We start from the raw sequence: 26,055 nt of genomic DNA on the forward strand, positions 1-26,055 counted from the left end.
CTCGTGCTTAAGATATTTATTATGCTTTCTGTTAGGAGTATAGAAATCATCTTAAAATATGTCATATAAAGAGTAATCTTCCATTTCAGAGTTTACATCGACCTTCATATTCTGAACGGAATATTCATGCTAAAATTGTGTTTAGCATTTTCAGCATACACCACCTCACAACCAATACTACTGTGTCCCTCTGAGGCTAATGAGTCAAAGCAAGATGGGACCGGCTGCTCTCATCTACGTCAGAAGATGCCACAACATCAACTTACAAAAAGGAACAACAAATAAACAGAACAGAACAGAACACATAAAATAAAATAAAAAAAAATATTGACAATTCAGTTATTCCTTACAATGTTTGTACATCTGAAATACACAGCAGCTAGTGTTAGCGCAATAAAGTAAGATAAGTAAGGGAAATGAAGGAATTTAATATAGCGGATTGCTCTCAAACATTACTCTAGTCCCCCACAGCCTCCCCAACAACGTTAAAGTAGGTTCATCGTCTACTTTACAAATCAACAGATTTAATGATCAAGATGACTACATTTTTAAATTGGTGAGCCCTCCATATTGATGAGCTTTGAAGATATTTTTACAGTGAACATATTTTCTTGCTCTGATAATGCCAAGTGAATGGTTGTCAGTGAAGTCAGGATGGAAGGGGTTTTGCAGTGCCAAATAGAGTACTGAAACACTGCTTGAATGAAATCAGCTTACTTGGAAGCTACATAAATAATAACAATAAGAATGATGAGCATAATGGAACACACTATGGCAAGAATACACATCTTCTTCCTGGATTTTTGCTATGACAGAGAGAACAGAGAGAGTTGATTATTGGCTGGGACTTTACAAAAGAGTGGCAAAAAGAAAAGCTAAAACTGTCTCACCTGGTAGTACGCGGCTCTCTGGAGCTGTTCTGCTCCTCTTTCTACGTGAACTTCAGCATTTTCCACATTAGCTTCAATACTGTCTGCAAAAGGCATAGGAAGGATATCACATCAGAAATAAGTTTAATTTCTCAAACATGCTCATTTTCTGAACTCCCCACTTTAACAAAACAATAACATAATGTACACTGACAATTAAAAAAAATACTTTAGGACAATACACATATGAATATTTTTTAAAACCAATTTTTACTTCTCTATATCCCATGTTAATGTTCTGAATTATTTTTATAGTTATAAACTGCCTGCTATACAAAACTCACTAAAGTGTTCCTCTAAAAATCTTAACAATTTAGCAAGCAATTAAAATCAAAACAACTGTTGTCTGTCACTAATTTAGCATAACTAATTTAAAGGACTGTGTTTTATTTCAGAAGTGGACATCCCAGTGGGCAACCACCACAATCCAAAGTCAAAAAGGTTATTGAAAACTGTAAAACTGAACTCAACATCAAAAAATTAGAGGAGAGAGGAATATTAACAGAATGACTGCCGGTGTTACTCACCAATCATCTCTCCCTGGTCATGAATCATAACTGCCAAGTCCTTAAAGATCTGGTTTACGTCCATAATATCAGACTGAAAAACAGTAAAGCAAAGACTCACATATGGAAGCTGTACACACACTCCCCCTTTCTCTCTGCTCCTGGTTCACCATAACATAGCCTGCCATGAATACTAAGGCCAGTTAGCATGGTCTCTAATGATGGCGGATAAACTGTTTTCCTGCAACGGTGAGTTGTTTCTTCACCATTAGCGCATTGAGCAACGTGGATGATTGACAGTGCTAACACTGTCAATTGCTCTGACTGGTTGCTTTTGACTCAAAGCAGTGCATTTTTGCAGAGGGAAATAGTAGTTCAGGGAGGAGGTGGGGGAACTTGATGTTTTCTTTCATACTTTTTCATACTTAAATGTCATGACACAGTGACAAAAATGTATGGAACATATGGAAAAACATATTTTTGTAAAATACATGTAGGGCAGTAGCTTAAATCAGCAGAGGCCACCAAGATGTTACATTTGTTCTTTGGGTTGTGGAAGTTGGTGTAATGTGTCCATACTTTGGCTTCTGTTACTGTGCGCTGGCAGTATAACAGTCAGTGTTTGTAGTGAATTCTGAATCAAGCAATACTGACAGCCAGCTCCTCACTGTAGCCAAATGTCACATTTAATGTCAGAGTAGTTAGGTTTGTATCTTTTTTTTTTTTTTTTTAATATATGCTGTATTTGAAAACAAACAAAAAAAAATAACTGTGTTAATGAGACTTATGTTGACACGCAGTGAAGCGAAGCCGATGTGCTGAGTGGTCCGAATAAACGGTCTGAACCATGATCTCAACCACTGTGTGTGTCTGATTCTTGGCTCAAGTTTCTTTCCGACAAAAACCCTTAAAGAAAACACAACACAGAGACTTCGGAAGCAGTGAGGTGTCATCTCACATGGACAGGGTTACATCTTTGTTGCTGTGACCCGTATCGTGGTGCTTCGGGATCACCTAGGCAGCAACACCAGCAGACCCGTTACACAACAGTTTCGATCTGGTAGTTTGCTGAATGTATGACAATATGAGTTAGCGTGTGAAGCTGAAGCTGCAACATATTCTTTTAGTGTCACTTTTATTGCTCTGTGTTTAAGGTATTAAAAAAAGAAAAAAAAATCATCATCAGTATCAGCTGGTATTTGGGAATAAAAACAAAAAAAAACAGTCACCCAACTTTGTGCAACTTTTCGGACTTTTCTCCGCTGCTAACAAAGAATGATCTGTTTCTTGTTATTTTAATTCTGCATAATATACTTAGTAAAAGCAGGTTTATTTAATCAATATTTACAGTGAATATAGCTGATAAAGCCTCTAAGTTAGCGGTTCTCAACGTGGGCGGTACCGACCCCGGGGGGCGTTCAGAGGACGGCAGGGGGCGCTGGCGGAAATTTTTACAAAAGGGGGGTACCAGGATTCCTTTGGGGGGGCGTTTGGTCGAAGGTAAACTTTACCTTGAAATGGTATTGTTCAGTCACAACAATACCAGTTTAGACTTTGAGCAACTTGTTAAAATTGTATTGTGTAACATTAAATCATGCTTGGCTGCAATGGTATCGATGGCAGCTCTTCTTCTTCTTCTACTCAGTGTTTGTAGCTTCTTGGCACAGCTCCGTTCTCCTGCTACTAGTAGCTTCACTGCATCAGTTCAGCGTTACACCGGCTGATGACGTTGCTGTGATTCACTTTGTCTGGTATTTTTGTACATATGTTTTGGCAGTTCTGTGATCATGTCAAAGCAGCAACTTATATTAAAAAGTGTTTTATTTCCGTTTGAAAGCTGCCCGCTTCCATGGAAGGACAACAGAAAATCATTCTTATAAACTAAAATCACGATACCCTGACTTTGTATCCCTCTGAAAAATGAACCCATTTAAATAAAGAAATCCCTCCATGGTGATACCACAATAGAGAGCGTTCATTTTATAGCGTTAACATTGGAGCTGAAAGTGGTCCGGTATGAAACGGGGGTGATAGAACAACACAGCACTTTTAAATTTCAATAATCAGAATGCAGAAATTGTTTCCGTTGTTTTAAAAGGTTTATGTCAGTCTGCCTTTTCCCATCGATACGCTTCCCGACCGCCCTGCACCTTAGTGGGTTAAAAAAAATAAAAAAATAAAAAACGACGCGCACATTGCGCAAAACTCTGAAACAGGAGAAGCGGGACATAAAACGGAGCGACGACCTAGATGTGAATTATGGCATAAAAACAGAGAATCTGACGCAGAACAGTGAAAAAATCAACACATGATGTGAAACACATGACAATTAGGAGGCGCAGCAGGTGATGAGTGAAGATTACTGATGGTGAGCGTCAATAAATGATAAAATAAATCTAGCAACAGGAAAGAAACTAAAATGGACATAGTGTGAGACTCGTGGGTGTCCAGCTACTGTGATTCTCCTTTGAAGAATAATCCACAGAAAATAATTGAGCTCTTTCTCAGTGTCGCACATTAATTTTTTTTTCACTACCCCGTCAGCTGTTCTCGAACTCAGCTGACCGGTGTTCTGTCGTCATCGAACGTTTGCGCTCTCTCCCCCATCCAGGGAGCCTTTCACAATAAAACATTTTACATTTCATAACTCCAATTTTCACGCTTACACTACTTCCCCCTTACAACAAAAGAAGCGTCCCCGCTTCAAAACATAGCAAATAAAATGGGGTGATTTAGTACAAGACAACAGCCATTTTCATAAACTAGAATTATAGAATTATACTTTTACAGGAATGAACTGTTAATACAGGAAACAAGGAAGAGAAAAATAAATAAATAAATTACAATGCAACTTCAAAAACCATTCTGAACAGGGCATCAGAGTAACCAAAAGTCATAACTTAACAGTGAAGAAGGGGGAAAACAATAAAGTAAAATAACTCTTCAGAAGTCAGGGCTATACCTGTCTGGAGGACGAATGGGACGTCCGTACCTAGTTTGTTGCTTCACTGGGGTTGGAACTGCACTGTCTGGTGGGCCTGCTACTACAGTTGGAATATTGCCCTCACTTTGGCCTCTAGATTGAATAACATGTGCCATGTCAGGTGTTGCCATACTACTATACTCAAATGTCCAAGGCCTAGAGCCTGCGAGGGCGGTTAGAGTGGGGGTCCCAGTACATGGTGGAGCATCTGTCACAGATGACCTGGGTACAGGGGACCTATATGGCTTCAGATGGTTGTAGTGAACAACTTTGGGTTTAGCTCTGGGGTCAAGTTGATCTAACACCTCATAGTCAACACCCATATCTGCCTCAAAATCCAGCCGTTTTAAAACTTTGAAAGGACCAGTCTATCTAGGAGCCAACTTATGTCTAGATAACGAGGGCATGTCAACCCACACTAGATCCCCAGGATCATAAGCTTCATGTCTCACTTGCCTGTCATAATAGTGCTTCTGTTGTATGGCTGTAGCAGCCATGTTAGCAGCTGCAGTGTCAAAAGCAGAACACAGTTTGTTTAGGAGACTAGTAGCATACTCATTAGATGCACATGTAGGTGTTTGCTCATTGTTAGTGGAAGCACTAAGGAAAAGATCAGCGGGTAAACAAGCCTCCCTACCATGAACCAAAAAGAATGGAGTGAAATTTGTAGTGGAGTGTACACAAGTGTTGTATGCAAACTCAACCTGTTTCATGTGTTCATCCCACTCACCCCCTTTTGAGTAAAGGTACTTGGCTAACTGGTCTTTTATTGATCTGTTAGCCCATTCCACAATTCCATTTGACATTGAATGATATGGAGATGTCCTTGTTTTGTGTACACCCATACTCAAACACAGACATTTAATAAGGTCCGAGTCAAACTGGCATCCTTGGTCAGTGTGTAGGCTGTGGGGAACACCATGGCGACAAATGTAGTCCTCAAACAAACACTTGGCTACAGTAACGGCTTTCTGATCAGGAAGTGCATACAGGTTAATGTACTTTGTGAAATAGTCCATTACAACAAGCATGTATCTGATTCCATAAGTAGTGAGGGGCAATTCAGTGAACTCCATCGCTATTTTTTCAAAGGGGTCTGCTGATGGGGCGTTGGCGGCCGCCGTGCTTCGCACATCACACATTCTAAACACCACTCAGTTATATCCCGACACATGTAAGGCCAGTAGCACCTAGCTTGAGCACACTGTAAAGTCTTTACTGCATCAAAATGTCCAGCAAGAGAATGACCACGTAGTGCCCTGAACACTTCTTTTTGCAGACCACTTGGAACAACAATCTGCACAACAGGATCGCCAGGGGGATGCCGAACCTGCCGACAGAGAAGAGAGTCACTAATAATTAGTTTGGAAACTCCCTCCAAAAGTGTCTATGCTCTGCAGAGCACTTCTTTATCTTTGCAAAGGGAGGCCTGTTATTTGTAAGAACCCATTCCAGAACAGTTTTTAACACAGGATCGTTGTTCTGGGCCTGTCTAAGATAGTCAGTGTCTCTGTTCAGGAAAGAGAGGTCAATAGGGTGATCTTGAGCCACCTGGTGGACCAATGCAGTAAAATCCACAGAATTTGCAGTCACTGTTGGAACAAGAGGAGAGTTTGAGGGATTTGAAACAGTAGAGCAGTCAACTGCAGGAGATGGTCGGCGTGACATTGAATCAGCATTTGCATGTTTGTGCATGTTTGTGTCCTTGTCTGTGTTCAACAACCCAGTCATATGGATCTATTTCAAGGGCCCACCTGGCTCTACGTCCAGTTGGGTCACAGTCCAAAGCCATTTTCCTCAGACTAAGAAGAGGTTTGTGGTCAGTGATGATCCGAAAGCGGTGTCCAGTTATATATTGTCGTGAAAACTGGCATAAGGTGGTGAGATCTTTCCAGGTACACGCAGAAAACGGAGCATAAAGGCCTGGGAAATAACAGTAATCTTGCATATTGATTTAATGATGATTAAAAGATGAATGAAAATACATACATATGTAATGGTTGGAATAATCTGTAATGTACATTTGAAATGTGTATTCTGTGTTTGTGACCTGAATAACAGTAACAATTTGATGGTTGTGTGATGATTATTGAAGTGATGTATGATGATTAGAGACAGTAACAGCTTGAGTTACAGAACAGATAGATAATGAAGAATCATACCAAGAGTTATAAGTTGATACAATGACAAATTGTTTATGTTTTATAAATACAGAATTATGTTTTATAATGAATTAAAGAAATGTTATGACTGAAGATTTGAGATCGTGAGAAATGAAGGCAGGTTCTTGTTCTCAGACTGTGTTGCAATTAGGCGGGGGTGCTGGGGAGGCTCAAAAAAGGAACTCAAGGACCAGATGGCCAGTGGAAAAAGGGAAGTACCAAACAGAGTTGCTGCAATGAGTCACGAAAGAGATTATGGTTGGGAAAGGTTGGGGCTTTCCACAGACTCATCGGAATGTTCCAGAAGTCACGTAAACCTCTCCCACACACAACTATGGGCTGAGAGGGTATAAAAACCAGCAGAGAAGGGAAGAAACTGTTCTTTGTCCACGGCGCTGAATGAGAGCAACAAGAGGACGCAGATTGAAGACCAGCAGAGGACCGCACCCTGGGACCAAGGGGAAGTTGATACTCCACGCCGCTAAGAAGGAACAAGATCCATCTGCCCCCAGCCCTGGTTCCTGATTCGACCAACGCCTCTGCCTCAACCCAACGATCTCTACCCGACTGCAGCAGACTTGGAGAAAAGACAAAGGTCATGGATTGATGAAGATCTGTGCGGTTGAAGGACAACGGACAGTTCTGCTGTGCTTCTATTCTGAAAGGGGACTTTGCCACATTAGGACAAATATTCTGACCAAGGACATCTGAAGATTCCTGCTGCCGAGATCAATTGCCATCTGGGTGTGAGTTGAACTGCCCCCAAAAAGCCTCGCTTAGTTAAACTAGTGACACAGGATAGGGATAGAAATGAAGATAGGTTGAAATTGATTTAAGTTGAATTTATTTTCTTATTGCAAATTTGTAATCTCTGAAAGTTAATCTGCTTGTCATTTATCCCTGCTAAAGCTTGCTTAATAAATTACATACTAAAAGATTCCAATGAAATTTGTGGACATTGAGATTAATTGAGTCATTTGATCATTTTAGTTTCACCTGAGTGCAGTAAAATTAGCTTACATGATTCTAGAGATGTGGTGGCTCCGCACTTTCCTTTGGTGAGTGTAAAAATAATGACCCTGGGACTTAAGTCTAAGTCACTAAATCTAATCTAGCCGGTAACAAGTGCCGTTATTTTAAGGAAAAGAGCTACCATTAACAGGAGTGGTTGTTGAAGCTACGCAGCAGTGAGGGCTACTCTGTTGACTGTTTCTCAACTGAAAAGGGTCATAACTTCTGGATTTGTAGGTAGTTAGAGCTAGACGCGTCTTTTCCGCCACCAGTTTAATTAGAATATCTCACATAAACCAACGTCGGGGTAAGACCCAGGTTTTAGAGATTTTCCGGACCTGTTAGATAGAGAACTGGTCAGTAGTCAGTTGAGCCATTGGTGAGATAAGGGCGGGGCTGGCTATTGCGTAGTAACGAACAATACTGGCGAAAATGCCTAATAGACCAGACATTAGCCCATAGCTCTCTGTCATAGGTGGACCAACATTTTTCTCTTTTAGTGAGGACATGACTACCATAGGCAATGACATTTTCCATATTAATGTCATTTGTCTGCGATAGTACACAACCAATGGCCACATTTGAAGCATCTGTAAAAAGCAGAAATTCACGTGAAAAGTCTGGATAAGAGAGAACGGGAGCGCTGCTTAGAGCATGTCGCAACGCATCAAAGGCACTCTGTTCAGTTTCTGTCCAACAAAATAGTTTCCCTTTTTGGGTGAGTGCATGAAGTGGCTGAGACAGCTTGGCATATTGATAGATAAACCGTCTGTAGTATGAGCACAAACCTAAAAAGGCTCACTTCTGTGGGGCTGTTTGGGGTGGGCCACTGCTTTACTTTTTCAACATTTTTGGAATCGGGCCTAAGGCCTCCAGCAGATACAACATGCCCAAGAAAAACTACTTCTTTTTGCGCAAAGTGGCATTTGGAGGGTTTCAGTTTCAGATTGGCTGCTCTGAAGCGGTCAAAGACTTCTCTTAGGTGTTCCAAATGAGTAGAGAAGTTAGCACTGTATACAATTACATCATCAAGGTAAACAAGGCAGGTTTTCCATGACAGACCTTGTAAAACCAACTGCATCAGATACTGAAACGTAGGTGGAGCATTTACCAGTCCCATTGGCATGACATTAAACTGGTAGAGAGCTCTACCTGTGGTGAAAGCTGTTTTCATTTTGTCTTGTTCGTCAAGCTGCACTTGCCAATAACCTGATGAAAGGTCCATGGTGCTGAAAACTGAAGAGCCTCTGAGCGCATCCAGTGTGTCATCAGTACGCGGCAAAGGATGAGCATCTTTAGTGGTGATGGCATTTAAACCCCTATAATCTACACAAAACCGCCATGAACCGTCCTTTTTTCTCACCATGACCACAGGGGCAGCCCGTGGGCTATGACTGACTTCAATAAGTCCCTTATCCAACATTTCATTCACCTGTGATTCGATGATCTCCTGCATTTGTGGTGAGGTGCGGTAAGCTCGTTTACGAACAGGGGTTGCAGTGCTGGTATCAATTTTGTGCTTTACAATGTCTGTCCGTCCAAAATCGTTGGGGTTTTTACTAAAAATGTCCAATAGCAAAAGGTCATTAAGTTGAGACTTTTCCACAGGAGATAAGTGTTCCTCATTCAGATCAAATGGCACTTAGAGCTGTTGATTGAATTGATTTGAGTTGGTGGTTTGGTCCATGTCAACGCTACATATAGGGGTTGGCTGAATTGGAGAACTGTTCACGATGACGTCCTCTTTAAAGACAGGGAAAAACTAGCCTACTTTCATCCCAGGTTGTAAAGTAACAGGTCCATTGGTTGGGTTCAGAAGACGGACAACAGCAAAACCATTTCTTGCTGTGGATAGAGTACGGGCCACTGAAATGCCAATCAAGTCCAACTGGTAAGGCTCAAGGCAGCCATCATAGACATCAGGAATGTCCACAGTTACTGTTGGAGGTGTTAATGACACTTCACAGTTGACCTCACAATGTGGTGGAACCACTGTACATGCTGTTATACATGCTGTACAGTTTAAGGGAGCCAACTGGGTTTTTCTGAGGAGAGGAATCTCTGCTCCATATAAATTGCAGATTCCCCGACCAAAATCCAGAACTGCATTATGGAGTTGTAGAAAGTCCATACCAAGAAGAGTGCTTTCACTAACATTCCTCATCACCTGCACATCATGGTGTAAGGTATGTGAGCCCATCTTAAGAGTCACTTCAATGGTGCCCAACATGTCTAAACTGTGGCCCGTCACAGCTTTTGATAAGATAAAGTTTTTTTTCAAGGGTCTTTTAGTCAGTGCAGGAATAGTCATTCGGGTTTTTTCACTTATAAATGAAATGTAGGAACCTGAATCCAACATAATGTGTGTGTCAGACCCCTCTAAGATCCCATTAATATACGAGGTAAAAGGTCTTTCACTTACTGGTGCCATCATTGTGCTGGGTTCTGAAAGTTCTAGCATGGTAGGTGGGGAACCACCAGGTGGCAGTGACACACCATTTTCAGCTCCAGCAATTCTACCGTCATTTTGGGCTTTACTTGAGTGAGCTGATGAGCGCCCCTCCTCAACAGCTAGTGTTCGTTTCCCTGGTAGTATGAGCCATCAGTTGAATAGCCTGGATGGTTGCGATCGGAATGGTAGTCAGCTGGTTGGCGATGATACATAGGTGGAGGTGCCATGAATTTTTGGTCCTGAAATGAGACATGTTTTTGTTGAGGGCTTTGGCTTCTCTGCCTCCATTCATATTGGTGTCTCCCAGGTGATTGGCGACGTCCTCTATTGTCCTCATTGTAGAAGCCACTGGACCGTGAATATTTTCCATTGCTGGCCCTGAAAGAAGGGGAACCAGATCTATACCCCCTGCTGTATAGATTCTCATTTGGACTGCACCCAGATCGGTGTCCGTACTCAGGGGAAGGCTGGCGAAACTGTCTTGTTGGTGAACGAGAATCTCTATTATCCAACTTCAACTTTAGTGTCCCTAGTTCTTTACTGAGATCCTTTACAGTACTAGTGAGGCCTTGTATGGCAGTTTTAAGATACGCTTGCTCGCTAGACACAGTATTTACAGAAGATGCGTTTACATCTTGTGCTGCAGCACCTGGCAATACTGGTGATATTAAACGAGCAGCCTGACGAGCTCGCTCTGCTCATGCTGCAACCTCAAAAGTCTTCTGAAACGTCTTCACCCCTCTCTCGTGGCACTTGATCTGTAGCTCCTGACCCAAACCAGCAATGAAATGGGACATTTTCATGTACTCACTCGCATTTTTCTCAAAATCAGGGAATGTCTCTTTCACTAGACGACATATATCTGCAGCATAGACTTCCATCCCTTCATTTGGCAGGCGATGACGTGCATTGGGAAAAGTCTGAAAAGAGGCAATGATATCCTTCTGCCCGAACGCGTCCTGGAGATGCTTTTTGGTAGCCTCAAATGAACTTTGTGTCTCCTTTGGTAAATTGTCCCACACTATAAAAAGCTCAGGCGGCAACAGGGTGGGTAATTCCAGAGCCAGATTAGCGTCCAAATCCACGGTACCGTCTTTGTAACGAGCCTGCTGAATAACCTTATAGCGTCGAGCCCACAGTGTAAACGACTCACGGCCGTTGTTGCAGAAGGGCGGAGGGAGTGGGATTCCCCTCATCGAAACAACCGGAAAACGTAGGCTGTCCTCAGCCCCGCGCTGAAGCTCCCGGCTGAATATAACTGACCTGTCGTCCTCTGACATGGTGAATGAAACTTTATAATCCGAGCGAAAACGCCTATATAACACTGATAGCTAAAAAAAAAAAACGGAAAGCAACCGCCGACACTGTACTTAAGTAACGGCTAGCTCACGCACAGAAAATAAAATCCGACAATCCGTGAGAAGAGTCCCAAACTCGACACCGCTGCCACTAGTGTAAGACTCGTGGGTGTCCAGCTACTGTGATTCTCCTTTGAAGAATAATCCACAGAAAATAATTGAGCTCTTTCTCAGTGTCGAACATTTAATTTTTTTTTTTCACGACTCCATCAGCTGTTCTCCAACTCAGCTGACCGGTGTTCTGTCGTCATCAAACGTTTGCGCTCTCTCCCCCATCCAGGGAGCCTTTCACAATAAAACATTTTACATTTCATAACTCTAATTTTCACGCTTACAACTTAGGATCTGGACATGTTTCTCTCTTGCTTAAAACAAAGCAAAAAATCTGTTTGGGACCAGTTCTATAATCATAAGAAAAAGATGATGACTACAATCTTGGCAGGATACCCTTGGTCTGAGTCTCATTAAAGCTGCATTATGTAATTTTTATTCATTTAGTTAGTTAAAACAGTCACTATTCCAGGAAAACTCTTTTTCTGCCGACATCAGTGGCCATGCTAACTAGCCTGAGCATTCCTGGCAGACTCTGCTATTAGAAAGAAGCTGTAGCGCAGCAGAGACCAAGGGGGAGGTGGGAAGGAAAATGAGCAGCTCATGCATGAGGATGATTGCTAGCACTAAGAACCTCCTCCTTGCTATGATTGGTTGTTTCTAGTTAGAACTGGGAGAAAGCAGAGTAGATAATACATTTTTTCATAGATTATATGGCTCATACCATATATATATGGTGAAAGTTTCAACAAATATGTAAAAAATATGTATATGTTTATATACTGCAGCTTTAAACACAAAAATAGGACAAGGATCAACATTATTGAAAAGTGAAAGGTTGTTCATTCAGCCATACATGTTTGCAGGACAGATTAATGGGGATATGAGGGTGAAAATGTCCCCCTTTCTTCACCACATGTTCTGACCTTAATAGTGTAAGTTGATGGTTGACCTGTCAGGGCCATAAAAAAAGATTTTCATGGATGTCTGATGATACAATGGCCAGATTAAAGTCCACAAACTTACCAGAGTTATGCTGCCCTGGCTTAGCTACCTCCAGATACACTTCAAAGGTCGACTCTGGGCTTTCCCTGGAACAAAAGATGAAAAGTTATATACCCTGGCTATATATATATATATATATTTGTGTGTGTGTGTGTGTGTGTGTGTGTGTGTGTGTGTGTGTGTGCGTGTGTGTTACAGTTACTGTGTCATGGGTATAGTATAAGAAAGTTAATCCATGGGGGAAAAAATGGAGCTCCTCTGCCTTCTTTCAGTGCTAAATCTAGAAATAAACTCAGCCACACCACTTAATCCCAACTTTTATTTTGAATTATTGAAAGCTAAGCAAATAATGCAAAAAATAACTTATGCGTTCCCTGGCAATACTTTTGCGTTACCTCACAATATGCTTGCTACAATATTTGCTGGTTTGTTTTGTGTACAGTCACAAATGTCAATTTAAAATTTCAAATATATACATATTTAAAGAGCCTCAGTATTTATTCTTAACTCTTTGGTGCAACAAAATTGATTGAAAATCAATTTATTCACTACATGTTTATGTCTGTCTGTGTAAGATTGAATGGAGCTGTACATGAAAATGCCCCTTTAAACCATTCAGACTACCAACACAAAAAAGAAACATATTCCTCACAGGGGGTTGATGTAAATATCCACACAGTTCAGCCTGTGTATAGTTTGAGTGAAAGGAGGCGCGCGCAGTCCGCATTGAGGTAAACTTCAGAGATCAAGCAGCGGCAGCACACGACGAAGCAGGCAGAGGCGCCAGCGGTGTGATTGGTTTGCTCTCCCGGCTTTAAACGCATCAACTATACACCTATCTTTTAGGAATAAATCTGCTCCGCCAGTGAAACGCTCAGAGCAACAGAGACGCTTACAATCCCAATTGAATACTTTTTTTTCTTTGACAACAAGCAACGGTTGGCCTGGCATTGGGGTTAAGAAAGCATAGCGGGCTGCCAGGCTTATAATACATTGGGAGAAACTCTGGAGGTTCTACAATAAAATCAATACTTGTCCTTTAAATGAAGCAGGTATCTTCAGTTGTACATCTTTCCGAATATGATCTGTTGTTTTCAGTTTTTTAACTAAAATACGGAAGCTATTTTTACCCTGTCCATTTTCAGATGTTTGATGTAAGATCTGTCTGTTAGTAAATGGCATTAGCACCAGTTCACACTCCAGAGGGCCCTTTTTTCAGTAAGGAGTAATCTAACGTGTTGCTATTTCAAATCCAGTAGTCAGACTACAGTTACTTGGAGCGGCACATAAATCAGCTTGTTAGGAACTGTTTTTTCCAAATTCGGAACATTTCCAAACTTCGTAAGATGGTGACTTATGGTGAGCTCGAGATGATTGTTCATGCTTTTGTCTCATCGAGATTGGATTATTGTAACAGTCTGTTCACATGTCTTAACAAGAGGGAGTTTGCGCGTTTGCAGGTAGTACAAAACTCAGCTGCACGCCTGCTCACTTGCACTCACAGGAGGGAACATATTACACCCATCCTCAAAAGCTTGCACTGGCTGCCTGTACCTTACAGGATGCACTACAAAATCCTGGTACTGACTTTTAGAGCTCTTCATGGACAGGCGCCAGACTATATTAAGAACCTCATCCAGCCTTATGTTTCGACTAGGAGCCTCAGGTCGTCGAATCAGAACTTGCTGATGGTTCCTCGGACCCTTTTTAAGACTTGAGGAGACAGATCTTTTAAAGCTGTGGCACCTCGCCTCTGGAATGAGCTACCTTGTACCATTCGATCTCTGGATTGTATAGACACTTTTAGGAAGCAACTTAAGACCCACTTTTTTAAACTTGCTTTTTAGCGTAATACTGTGTTTTATTGTTTTGTATGTTGCTTTCATTTTAATTATTTTTTACATTTTGTGCAGCACTTTGTGACTCTGGTCTGTGAAAAGCGCTATAGAAATAAAGTTTACTTACTTACTTACTTACTTTATCGAAATCACTTTGCGTACTATTTTCTTTTGCAATTTTATTTTATTTCCTCTACGCGTCTTGGGGAGTAACCACCGTTTCTATGAGACTATCAGCAGCGACAGAAATGTAAACAATGGAGAGAGATGCGCATTTTGTTGCTTGAAAAAAAGGAACTATTTTGAGTTTCAAGTCCGATTATTATAAGCAGCGTTGGGCTTGTTTTTTTCTAAAGTCGCTTGCAGATTTAATGAGATGAGAGGTTGCGGTTTTTGGACTTGCAAATAAGCAGATATAAACCCCAGATTTTGTCTGACATCCAGTTAGTTTTAGTCACACTCTCCCTGTCCATCATTTCCCGGATGATCCGTCCTGCTGGGTCTTTGTTAATATCAAGTTAATATATTACCCGAATGACGTCGAGCTTCGCGTTGCGCTCCAGAAAACTGTAAACATCGAGACTAATATGAAGAGGGCAATAAACGTGAAAACAGCCACGAATGAACGAGTCCGTAAAGTTGTGCCACTAAACGCCATTATAACTATTAATATTAAGATAAGCGTCACAAATCTGTGCAGCCATCTAAGTTGTGGAGCCGCAGGAGGAGCTCTGTGTGCTGCGCTCTGACACCAAACGCAGGGCCGTAATGCAGAACCTGGACGCTGGGCCATCACTGCCAGGGAGGAGAGGAGATGCTGTTCAAATTCTCCATTTTTACTTGTACAATATTACCTTAAAAGTAGAGAGCCTTGATTATAGTAGTTTTGGTAAATTCAAGCTGGTGGCCTCCTAGTCCAAGTTAGATGACAACACAACAGGACAAGAACTGGATGGAAATTAAATGTGGGTCATGAAAGGAGCCTGAAGGGACGAAGGCTGCTAACATGTTGCTAGCTCTGCTTCAAAATGCTAATTATCTACGTTTAATTACAAACAGTGCAGTAAGCAAACTTACATTGGTTTCAGAAATTGTTTGTCAATTTTATAAAATTTTTATGATTATTATTATTATTATTATAACAATCATTTAACTTCATGTTATAACTGCATAAAGGCTGCAGATATAGCATGACTGTGTGTTGTGACTTAATATAGTTTTCTTCATAAACTTAACGTGGTTTTAATTAAGCTCAGTATGCCAAAGAAACTTTGATATTGTGAGGTTGTTGTTATAACTCATTCATCATTGTTTTTATCTTCAACATATTTTTGCAGTCTAGGCAAAATTAAGATGAAAGAGGAAGCCAGTGATCAGGTATTAGAAACCCTAAAGACTTTCCTTTCAAAGAAGAGGCTCTTGCTCCACCAGATCACCACACCAGTTCTGAGGATGAACCTCCATATCATCTTGATAGTGTAAGGCTTTTTTTTTTACACTGCACAGCTGGCTACATTTTTTATCAACAGCTAAAATTGGTGTTTCCAACACTAAGTACTTAACAAATGTGTCATTTAACACGTTTGTTAAATGCTTAACATGTCAAAATATGGAAAAATATTGAAAATAATTGGACAGAATTTATTTCCCTTGTTATTCTACCATTTCTCTTTCATACATTTTATTTGTTGTTGGCTTTCAGGGCCCTTTGACGGACTGGTGACCTGTCCAGGGTGAACCCTGCCTCTCATCTGAATACTGCTGGAGATGGGCACCACCAGCCCCCCTCACCATCCTGCAAAGATCAGTGTGTTCAGATCATGGATGGAAAGTTTTTAAGGTAGTTTGTCTCCCTTAAGTCCACACTTAAAACAGCTTCATAGTTAATGCCAGTATCAACTGATCCTATGACATTGCTGACTATTTTTTTCTACTTCTAACATATACAAGCAAAGAAGACTCCCAGAAATGATTTTTCACCCCAGGCATCCGGTCCCAATCATCATCACACTAGTTCTGATGATGCCACATACATAGCGAGTCCACAACATCCTAAAATTGTAAGTCATACTTTAATCTTTGCCATTTTTGGTGAAATATTTTTTACATTTCCTCTACAGTGTGCCTGTTGTTTTATTGTGCTAATTGTTGTGCTAATTATTATGCATGTTGCCTGTAAACTTTTAATATATTGACAATTTGTATAATTCTGTGATAGTATATTGGCAATGTACTCTTGAAAAATGTGAATATATTAAATACACAATGTAAGTTTTTTCAGCCAGAAATGTTTTGTAATTGATCCTTCTGTGTACTGGTAGTCTGATATGTTTGTAGTACTGTAGTGTGGATGAAGCATGTAATGTACTATGGCAAAGAAGAATAAGACATTGATAAGTAACTGAAAAGTGTACTTCGTGAGTAACTATAATGAAATAAAAGTGTAATTGGAGCATTCTGTGATCACACCACTAATATATAAAATATGTAATGCTTATATACTTAAAATACATTCTAAATATATTTTAAATGTAATTCAATCACAAAAATAGTACACTTAAGATATAGTAATCAAGCACATTTATATTACATAAAAAGCTGTAAACTTAATGTATACAAAGTATATCTTTAGTTGTTCCAAAAAAGCACGTCATAGTACACTTAGTACACTTTAAATCGTGATTTTCAACAATTTAATTACTTAAAATACAACAAGCAATTAAATTAAATTGGTTGTTTCTGCTCAGTCAGAAACAACCAAACAGAGCCACCACAAAGCAATTAGCCATGCTCTCAGGAAGTTTTGATTTAGTAACTTAGGATTGTTTGTTTTAATTTAACCTGCATTTGACTTACTTAATACATTTTACATGTCTCCATGGAGAATAAACTTGTAACAGAACAAGACAGATAATGAAGAAAAATCAGAAAGGAGTAACTAAACAACAAATAACAGATTAGTAAACAAACATAAATAAAATAAATAGAAATTCTACCCAATATATAATAAATTTACATGGTGTAAATAATTTAGAGGAGATCCTCTAAATTGCTACTTCTTCGCACCTAAATTGCTACTCTTAGCACAGCTCTTTCTGACACTTCGCCTTCAGCACGTCATCACAACAATGTTACTACAATCATTCTTAAGAGTCTTACACCTGATAAATTTAACAGATGTGCAATTCTAGGTGTTTGTTAATTGATGCTGTTGCTAGCCTGAAGGAGCTGTGTTGTAGAGGATTGGGGAAAGGGTGCTCAACTGGGGACTGCAGCTCTAGGGAGGAGCTTTATGGGAGTGAACATTTATGCACCGACTGGGTGTAAGAACAATGAGAAAAAGACGAAAGAAGAAAATAGTTATATATTATTGGACCTTACATTGCCATCACAATACATCACTAATGTTTGCTTTGTCTTCACCATCTCTAAATGCCTCAGTGCACTAAGTTGCTGCCATGTGACTGACTCATATTTTTAAAAACAACTGAACAACTGTACCCTATTGCAGGTGAGGATAGGTGGCCTGACTTATTCAAAGGAATGCAAACTAACTGTTGGTAATATTTCTGTTCACTCTTACATTTTACTTATCAAAACTTTAGTTATTTTCTCTAAATAGTCAATTTTGGTAAATGACTCAAAAGAGGAAAAAAAAAACTAAAAGAACCTGACTAAGCAGACGATAAGAATCACATATAATTAACACAATTGAAGCCCATAGAAAAGCATGTTTGACAAGTCATATTTCAAAATTTTATCATTAACTTTATTTCAACACTTAAGGCCTGAAACCTCACACACTGTTTAGTAATAATGTCCCACTGTTACCATAACAACTGCATCTTTCATAATGACGTTCGGCGCCACTTATCTGTTTTTCTGCTTGTTTAGCAAAAGCACCAACTAATTAGCAGCTTCTATGGATGATGGTTAATCTCACAGTCTAAAAGCTTTAACAAAGCAATGTTATTCTCTGGTCAGATAAGTGGAGGGAGAGGCACCAGTACTTCAACCAGTGTCGCAACAAGTCAGGGCCTTCCATATTCTTTCGTTCTCAGGGACTGTGAGAACAAAGCTAACAACAGCAGCCTGCTAACAACCTCCAGAAAAACTGCGGCAAAGTATTCTTACTTAATTCTGGAGCTCATCTTTAGTTGTCGTCCCGCCGTTGCTGGCAGAAGGTTAGTGGGCTCAGACGTGTCGGTCCGGGGATGTTTTTGAGACCTTAGCCTGCCTGTCAAACACGTCTGTACAACGCCATAGTGTTAGTCCACGCGTATGTCACGCTCTATCTCGCAGCTGACGCTGGGGTTTGTAGTTCTCTTGTAACCATCTCAGATACATTAAAATGCTTGATAAACTACAGGTTCCATACTACATAACGTGAGTGACGTGGTTTCTTCCAGCGGCCAGTTTGATTAATTCAGTCTCTTGTGTTTACCGTTACTTGTCAGCAGTTCACGCTGGGATAGTATAAAAATTAGACAGTCTTTCAATTTGCACACAATAAGGAAAATCTGTAACTTCCTGAAAAATCGCCTTGAGTTTATATACTACTATTTTATGTGAGACGTTAATGTAAATAAGCCACTTATGTTATTCATTATTAATTTTAGTTATAATTTTTACATAACCACGTTACATTTAGTAAATCCATAATAATACTGATAATGTAACTGTTCATAGTAAAATTTAAATGTTGTGATGTTAATGTTACTTTCTAAAAATAAACCATCCATTTATTAAAATAATACCACCATGTGAGATTCAATTGGCAATACAAGGATCTATATTGGAATCATTTTCCTCCAATATTAAACTATAAAAGGTCCTCATTCTCTAGATGTGTCACATTATGATGGTGTACTTGCTTTTTCAGATACTGTCTACAACTGTCCCGTAACCAGTCAAGTTTTAGAGATAAACACACAGTATAAATTATCTTACAATCAGTTTTGATAATTATAAAATATCTGTTATTGTTCTTCTTGACATCAGTTCTGTTTTTACTATTTGTGTTTATGCGTTTTTTTTAGTGACACAATTGCTCATTACAAAAATCTGTCTTTCGATCTGTGTTTGTTACAGTTTTGTTTTTAACAAACACAAAGTTGCAGCAACTTTGTATTTGTGTTTGTAGGTTTTAAATTTGATGAAATTTCTTAAAATGAATAGCAGAAAACTTGTTTGATGCACGGATAAATAGAAAATATATAATTTATACTTTGTAGAGATTTGGTTGAACTTTTAGAGCACATTCAAGAATATTGGTGTTACTTACAATTAATTTGACACATTATGACCACATCTGGTGGTCATAATGTGACAAACTATCTGACTGAACTGCCTCCTGTTAGCTAGGTTATTGCAAAAAAAAAAATTGTTGGTCTCTATGTTCATTACTTCTGTCAGTTATTGCAGTTCTCTACAAAATAGCGCCAAAGNCGCTGGCCCAAAAAAGGTTGAGAACCACTGCTCTAAGTTGTTGTGAAGCATTTTGTGCTTACGTCACCATGACGTCACTGCGACTATTCGCCGACTCGACTTTCATCATGTTGTAGTCAACCTTAAAAAATACGAACCTGCTCAAGCCCTAGTTGAAGCTCATATTATTTCAAATTCTTCAGAGTTATTGTAGACAGTGATGGGTGTTGAATCTCTCTTAAGCCTTTTTCGCACTGCAAGGAACGGAACAGTTCCACCCGTACTGCAGCCCTGTTGTGTTTGCATATACACTGAGGGTGCCATCAAAGCGGTGCCGGACGTCATTATTTTTGAAACTAAACAATGTGGTTCACAACCTTCACCAGTTTGGGGTTTGAGTTGGTTGCTTGCCAGTTGGCCAATATAATAAAGAAAAAGAACAGTTACTACTACAACGACAACAACTCAACAATGGATGACATGGATTTAATTTTGCTGCTCATCAAAATAAAAGACAGTTCAGTGAGAGCCAGCTGTCAACGGAAAATCAACGTCTGACTCCATAACAACCAGCGGCCAATCAGCTGCTGATTCTAAGCAGAACCGCTTGGCCGGCCCAATTGGAACCACACCTCTTGTGGTTCCAAGGGGCCGGGTGGAACCGGTCAGAAGTTCTAATGCAGTGTTTCTCAACCTTTTTCGGCCCAGCACCCCCCTATCCCATATCCAGGTCCCTCACCACCCCCCACCAAAGAATTTGCAGGCTACTTTGCACTGACCATTATTTTATCATTAATATTACTATCACTATTGTAGATGTTTTGATTTTTATGCTTGTTTCTGTATTTATTATTAAAAATAATTTACCAGAGAACAAAAAAGCCATGGGAATAGAAATTATTTTCAAAGGTATCTAAGAAAAATGCAATGAACATTCAACTTAAAATTGGTAGGCCTAACAGCAGCCAATCAATGGAAAAAATATTCTTATTTTGTGCCATTTTCTAGTTGTTAAATATACCCCAAAATGACCAGATAAAAGATGTTCAACATGCCAGTTTAAACTTTGAACTATTTGCAAAACGACTGAGCTCTGCAACATTAAAACATGGATAGAACTGTAACTACTTAATCGTAGCTCTTCTTCTCTTCAGTTTCTGTCAGTTTCTGGTGGTGCAGCTCTGTGCTGCCTTCAGGAGAATGGGACATCAGAGTATCATCCATAAAACTTCACCCACATTGCATTTATTGTGCAAACCAGAGCTTTCAGTGGAAAAACAAAAGTTCCAGGTCCTTTAATGCCATACAAATATGAGACAGAAACATGGATTATATCTTTATATAGACCTGTCTATTGATTATAGATTAATAGTTTTACTGGACAGAAATTACAAAGAACAAATCTGGTTCTTAATCAAATCCTAATGAGTCAAATTGAAAGTGTCATGGAGTCATCAGCCCTATGACATTAACACTGACATGAAAAATAATATTGAAGAAATGAATATATCAAATATAATTAAAAACATAAATAAGTGATAAGTTATTTACTGTTATGGTCTGTAAGATATGTTTATTCTCAATATTAGATATGGTCTCAACAAACCCATGGCACTTCAACAATATTATTTTACCTTTTATCTGGAAATAGTGTGTTTATTCTTGTATTAATTATTGCTCGAAAAGTCTTGCCATACCAGTTTATTCCTCTGTATTTACTTTAGTTTCTTAGTTTATTCTTGCATTTTTTTTCTTCATTCATTTCCATTTAGTTTCCTTTGATTAATATTATCCTCTCTTAGTTTATTGCTATGTCCACTTTAGTTTCTTTCCTGTTGCTAGATTTATTTTATCGTTTATTGACCTCCAGTAATCTTCACTCATCACCTGCTGCACCGCCTAATCGTCATGTTTCACGTCGTGTGTTGATTTTTCACTGTTCAGCGTCGGATTCTCTGTTTTTATGCCGTAATTCACATTTCGTTCGTCGCTCCGTTTTATGTCCCGCTTCTCCTGTTTCAGAGGTTTTTTTTACCCCCAAAGGAGCGCAGCGGTCGGGAAACGTATCGATGGGGAAAAGGCAGACAGACATAAACCTTTTAAAACAACGGAAACAATTTCTGTATTCTAATTATTGAAATTTAAAAGTGCCGTGTTGTTCTATCACACCTGTTTCATACCGGACCTTACAGCACCGACGTTAATGCTATAAAATGAACGCTCTCTATCGTGGTTTCACCCATGGAGGGATTTCTTTATTTAAATGGGTTCATTTTTCAGAGGGATACAAAGTGAGGGTATCGTGATTTTAGCTACCAGTAGCAGGAAAACGGAGCTGCGCCAAGAAGCTAACAGAAGCTAACAAACACTGAATAGAAAAGCTGCCATCGATACAGTTGCAGCCAAGCATGATTTAATGTTACACAATACAGTTTTACCAAGTTGCTCAAAGTCTAAACTGGCATTGTTGTGCATTTAAGGAGTAACGTTTACCTTCGACCAAACGCCCCCCAAAGGCATCCCAGTGCCCCCCTTTTGGAAAAATGTCCGCCAGCGCCCTCTGCTGTCCTCTGAACGCCCCCTGGGGGGCGGTACCGCCCACGTTGAGAACCGCTATTCTAATGCAAACACGGTCGGTCCTACTTTGAAAGCGTTCCGTTCCGTTCCTTGCAGTGCGAAAACGGCTTAAGTGGTCTCTATTACAGATCTGTATTATTGCTATATTCTATTTTTAAATGTCATGTTTTCATTAGCTGTAAGCATAAAATTATCAATTAGAAATTTCAAACATCCGCTTTTGTGTAATTCATCTATATAATTTTTTTCTCTTAGTGATAAAGTTTCTGAAATAAACTGACTTTCAATAAATTGACTTGTAATTCTAATAAATTCAAATAAATTAGAATTTATTAGAGTTGATTTATTAAATCAATCAACTCAATCAAACAACTTTAGTTTCATAGCACATTTCAAAAATCACCAGGGTAGCCAAAGTACTTTACATTCAAACAGAAATACATATGAAGCGTACACAAATAAACATATACGTAAATGGGCCTACAGGTTGATATATACATTGTATATCAAGCAACAGTAAGCAAATGCTCACCTCAAGCTGTCTGATATTGGTTTCTCTCTCCTTGATGAGCTCCAGATCTTCCTCTGTAATGGCCATTTCTTCTGTCTGGGTGGTTATTGGACCAAGGTCCTCTTGGCTTTTCAAACACAGATGTTAGAGGTGAAATAACAACTAAAATCTAATTTCCTAATGATAAACAAGTTATTGCTCTTTGTGAAAAATAACATGAAAATATATGTTTATGAAAACTCATTTCATTGTTTAATCTACAGTTAATCCTAAAATATGCTAGCAGAAACTTTATTTCTTATAGGAAATAAAACCGTCTTCTCCTGAAAGATAATAAAAATGTGAAATATGTGTCAATTCTGAAAGAAAATCTTATTTACATTTAAAACAGAAATTAATGATGTACTATTAATGATGAATAGATTAATTTCACATGAATCTTTTCATTTATATGTAATAAATTACTTTAGTATAATCTAGATTCATTTTCTATTTAAATTGACACTAAATTTCAATAAATCCTGCAAAATGCAAAATATTATTTATACTTCCAGAGTAAACCTATAAGAATGATTTACTTACTTATCAAAGGAGACAAGCTTTTCATCCCGAAAACGGTCTTCATTCTGAAAGAAAATGGTTAAAACAGCTTTATCTAAATAGTAACATAGTCAGAGTCCAATGCCACTTAAGCAACAGTAGCAATATTGTGGCAACAAGGTGCAGCAAAAAAGAGAATAGTTAGCTAGTTAAATGACTCCATAATTATATAGATTCTTTAAATGTACAGATGATTAGGACTTATGTGTAGGTACATTATTAAACACATTCTGAATGCAAACTTAATTAAAACCAGAAATGCACATCATATTGAATCATAATTGTTATCACAATATCATTGTGTGAAGTTGTAATCACTGATTGAATGCAGCGTTTGGTAGGAGACTGTATTTCAATGTTGTGCATTCACGCTGTGCATTTCAATAACATTTGACCAGCTGGTTGCACTCCAACTGCCCTTATTGCTCACCACAGATGTAATAGGCGAAATACTACAACCCACAGAGAATGGTGGGGACACTGTTTAATTAATAAAAGGGAACAAGAATCAGAAACTATTTGAAGTAAAAACAAGCAATGCCTAGCTTGGCAGGAGGGGACAAGTAAAACCTGGCACCCTGCTAGAGGAAATCCTGCAAACTACAAAATACATAAAGTATACTGGCACTTTATTACTATTGGTTACAGTGCTCATTTAAAATTACTTGTTATAATTTTATGTTGTAGAGTTTAATTCCTATTTAACAATCTGGAATTTGTGAAGTCACCTCTATAGCTTACTTACTGATAGACAGGAACCAGCCCTTGCTCTTGCTATTGATTCCCTCTCTTTTTCTGCTGCACGTCGCTGGACAGCTTGGAAGTTGTTGAGCGCTGCGGAAAAGTCATTCATAAGCCGGTCCCTTTGGATCCTTTGTTGCCTCTGGGTGGCATAAGTAAATGTAGTTAGAAACAATGGGTTAAAAGAAATCACAATGTTTTGTCTGTACAAGAGGTTTTATATGAATCCCACATAAACAAACAGGACAAACATTTTCAGTTTAGGTTTCAACTATGAAACAACTTTTTTTTTACATTACAATTTTCAGCTCAGCTTACTTAATGCAAGAAGTTCTTTGTAATGTTTTCAGATTTTTTTTTCCACAATTTTTCTGCACAGATGTTTCTGTACACTATGCCCGCCACTTGGTTATGTCGTTCCATGTACGCTTTCCCTGCCAGCATCTTGCACCCTGCTGTTATGTGCTGGACTGTCTCAGAGGCCTCCTTGCACAACCTACACCTTGGGTCTTGTCTGGTGTGCAGATCTGAGCCTCTATTGCTCTGGTGTTTAGGGCCTGTTCCTGTGCAGCCAGGATGAGGGCCTCTGTGCTGTCTTTGAGTCCAGCTTTTTCCAGCCATTGATAGGATTTCCTGATATCAGCCACGTCAGTTATTTGTTGGTGGTACATCCCATGTAGGGGCTTGTCCTCCCATGATGGTACCTCCAGCACCTCGAATGCTGACCTCGTGTTCCATGTAGTGACTTTGGCTCTTGAGTATGCAGCCACAGTGGACAGCAGCAGCAGCCACCACCCCAATACTGAACTTACTGAACTGCTGATAAAAGCGGCCACCGTTTTAAAGATGTCCTGAAGACAGTAACAAGCCAGATTGGCCAACATTTGCATGCAGCAAGAACAGATAAAAATTTTGAAGATGATGATAATAATGATGGTGATGGAGTAAAAGTAAAAGAAGAAGAGTACATGGAGAAAGTCACTGCTCACAGCCAGTGCAAACAGGGCCACAATCAGGGTCATTATCCTCACTTCTCCCTTCTCACACCTCCACTTACTAGGGGGCACGACCCCATCACAGTCAAACTGTACCAACACTGTCACTGTCCACCAATGACCTCAATCTACCTCAAGGGTCTTTTCGAAGTCTCGAAGAAGTTGGACAAGTCGACCCTCATACTGTCCCAGGTAATCATACTGCTGCTGCCTCTTCAGTGGTTTCAAGTTGGAGCAGGCCACGTCCTCCTTGGCATCACGAGATGTATAAGCGCTCAACATCTGCCCTTTGGTGTAACAGGCCATATACGTATAATCAGAAATTTTCTGGTCTTATAGTCCATATCCTTGATGTTCTGCTTGGTCCACAAGAGTACACCAAAGTCATAGATAACCACTGGCACTGCTAAACTGTTGATTGTAGCAATCTTGTTCTTAGAGTTCAGTTCTGATGTGCTGGTAGTATTCCTTCTTGGTTTTGGCTTTTATGAACTCATCTTGTATTATTATGACTATTATTATTATTACCACAACCATAGTATCAGCCCAGAAGTCTCAGTACTGGAGACTCTGAGATTTATTCCAACTTGTCTTCTGGCACCGTTTCATATTGATTAGGTTAAGGAGGTAAACAAAACAATATGAAAAATATAAGAGTCAGATATTCGACTTCTTGTTCTCAGAGGGTAGGTCTTAGGTGATATTAGCATTTTCCAACTGAGTTTTGTTGGGAAGAAAAAATTAAATCAGCTTTAAAGGCGAGTTTGATGCATTAACAAATGCACATCGACACTCACTTGTTCTGAGGGTGATGATGCCAAAGGGACTGAGCCCAACTCTTTAAGATGCCTGTTGGTTTCTTTAGCAAGCTGGTTGGTATAGTGCTGTATTTGCTGCCTGTAAAAAGAG

The 26,055-nt window shown here is 39.4% G+C and overlaps 1 protein-coding gene across 1 annotated transcript; it reads right to left on the bottom strand.

The window, feature by feature from the left end:
* stx12 (syntaxin 12) lies at positions 1-26,055 on the bottom strand. The gene is made up of 7 exons (XM_015025478.1): positions 25,944-26,055; positions 24,156-24,293; positions 23,393-23,436; positions 22,832-22,937; positions 1,457-1,529; positions 891-973; positions 1-806 (listed from the first exon to the last, which is right to left on the bottom strand). Exons 2-7 carry the CDS (start codon positions 24,261-24,263, stop codon positions 714-716), a joined length of 507 nt encoding a protein of 168 aa, XP_014880964.1. The 5' UTR covers positions 24,264-24,293; positions 25,944-26,055; the 3' UTR covers positions 1-713.

This window comes from Poecilia latipinna, unplaced genomic scaffold, assembly GCF_001443285.1.
Source record: "Poecilia latipinna isolate Pla-1442-1.1 unplaced genomic scaffold, P_latipinna-1.0 Scaffold4141, whole genome shotgun sequence".
Classification (NCBI taxonomy): domain Eukaryota; kingdom Metazoa; phylum Chordata; class Actinopteri; order Cyprinodontiformes; family Poeciliidae; genus Poecilia; species Poecilia latipinna.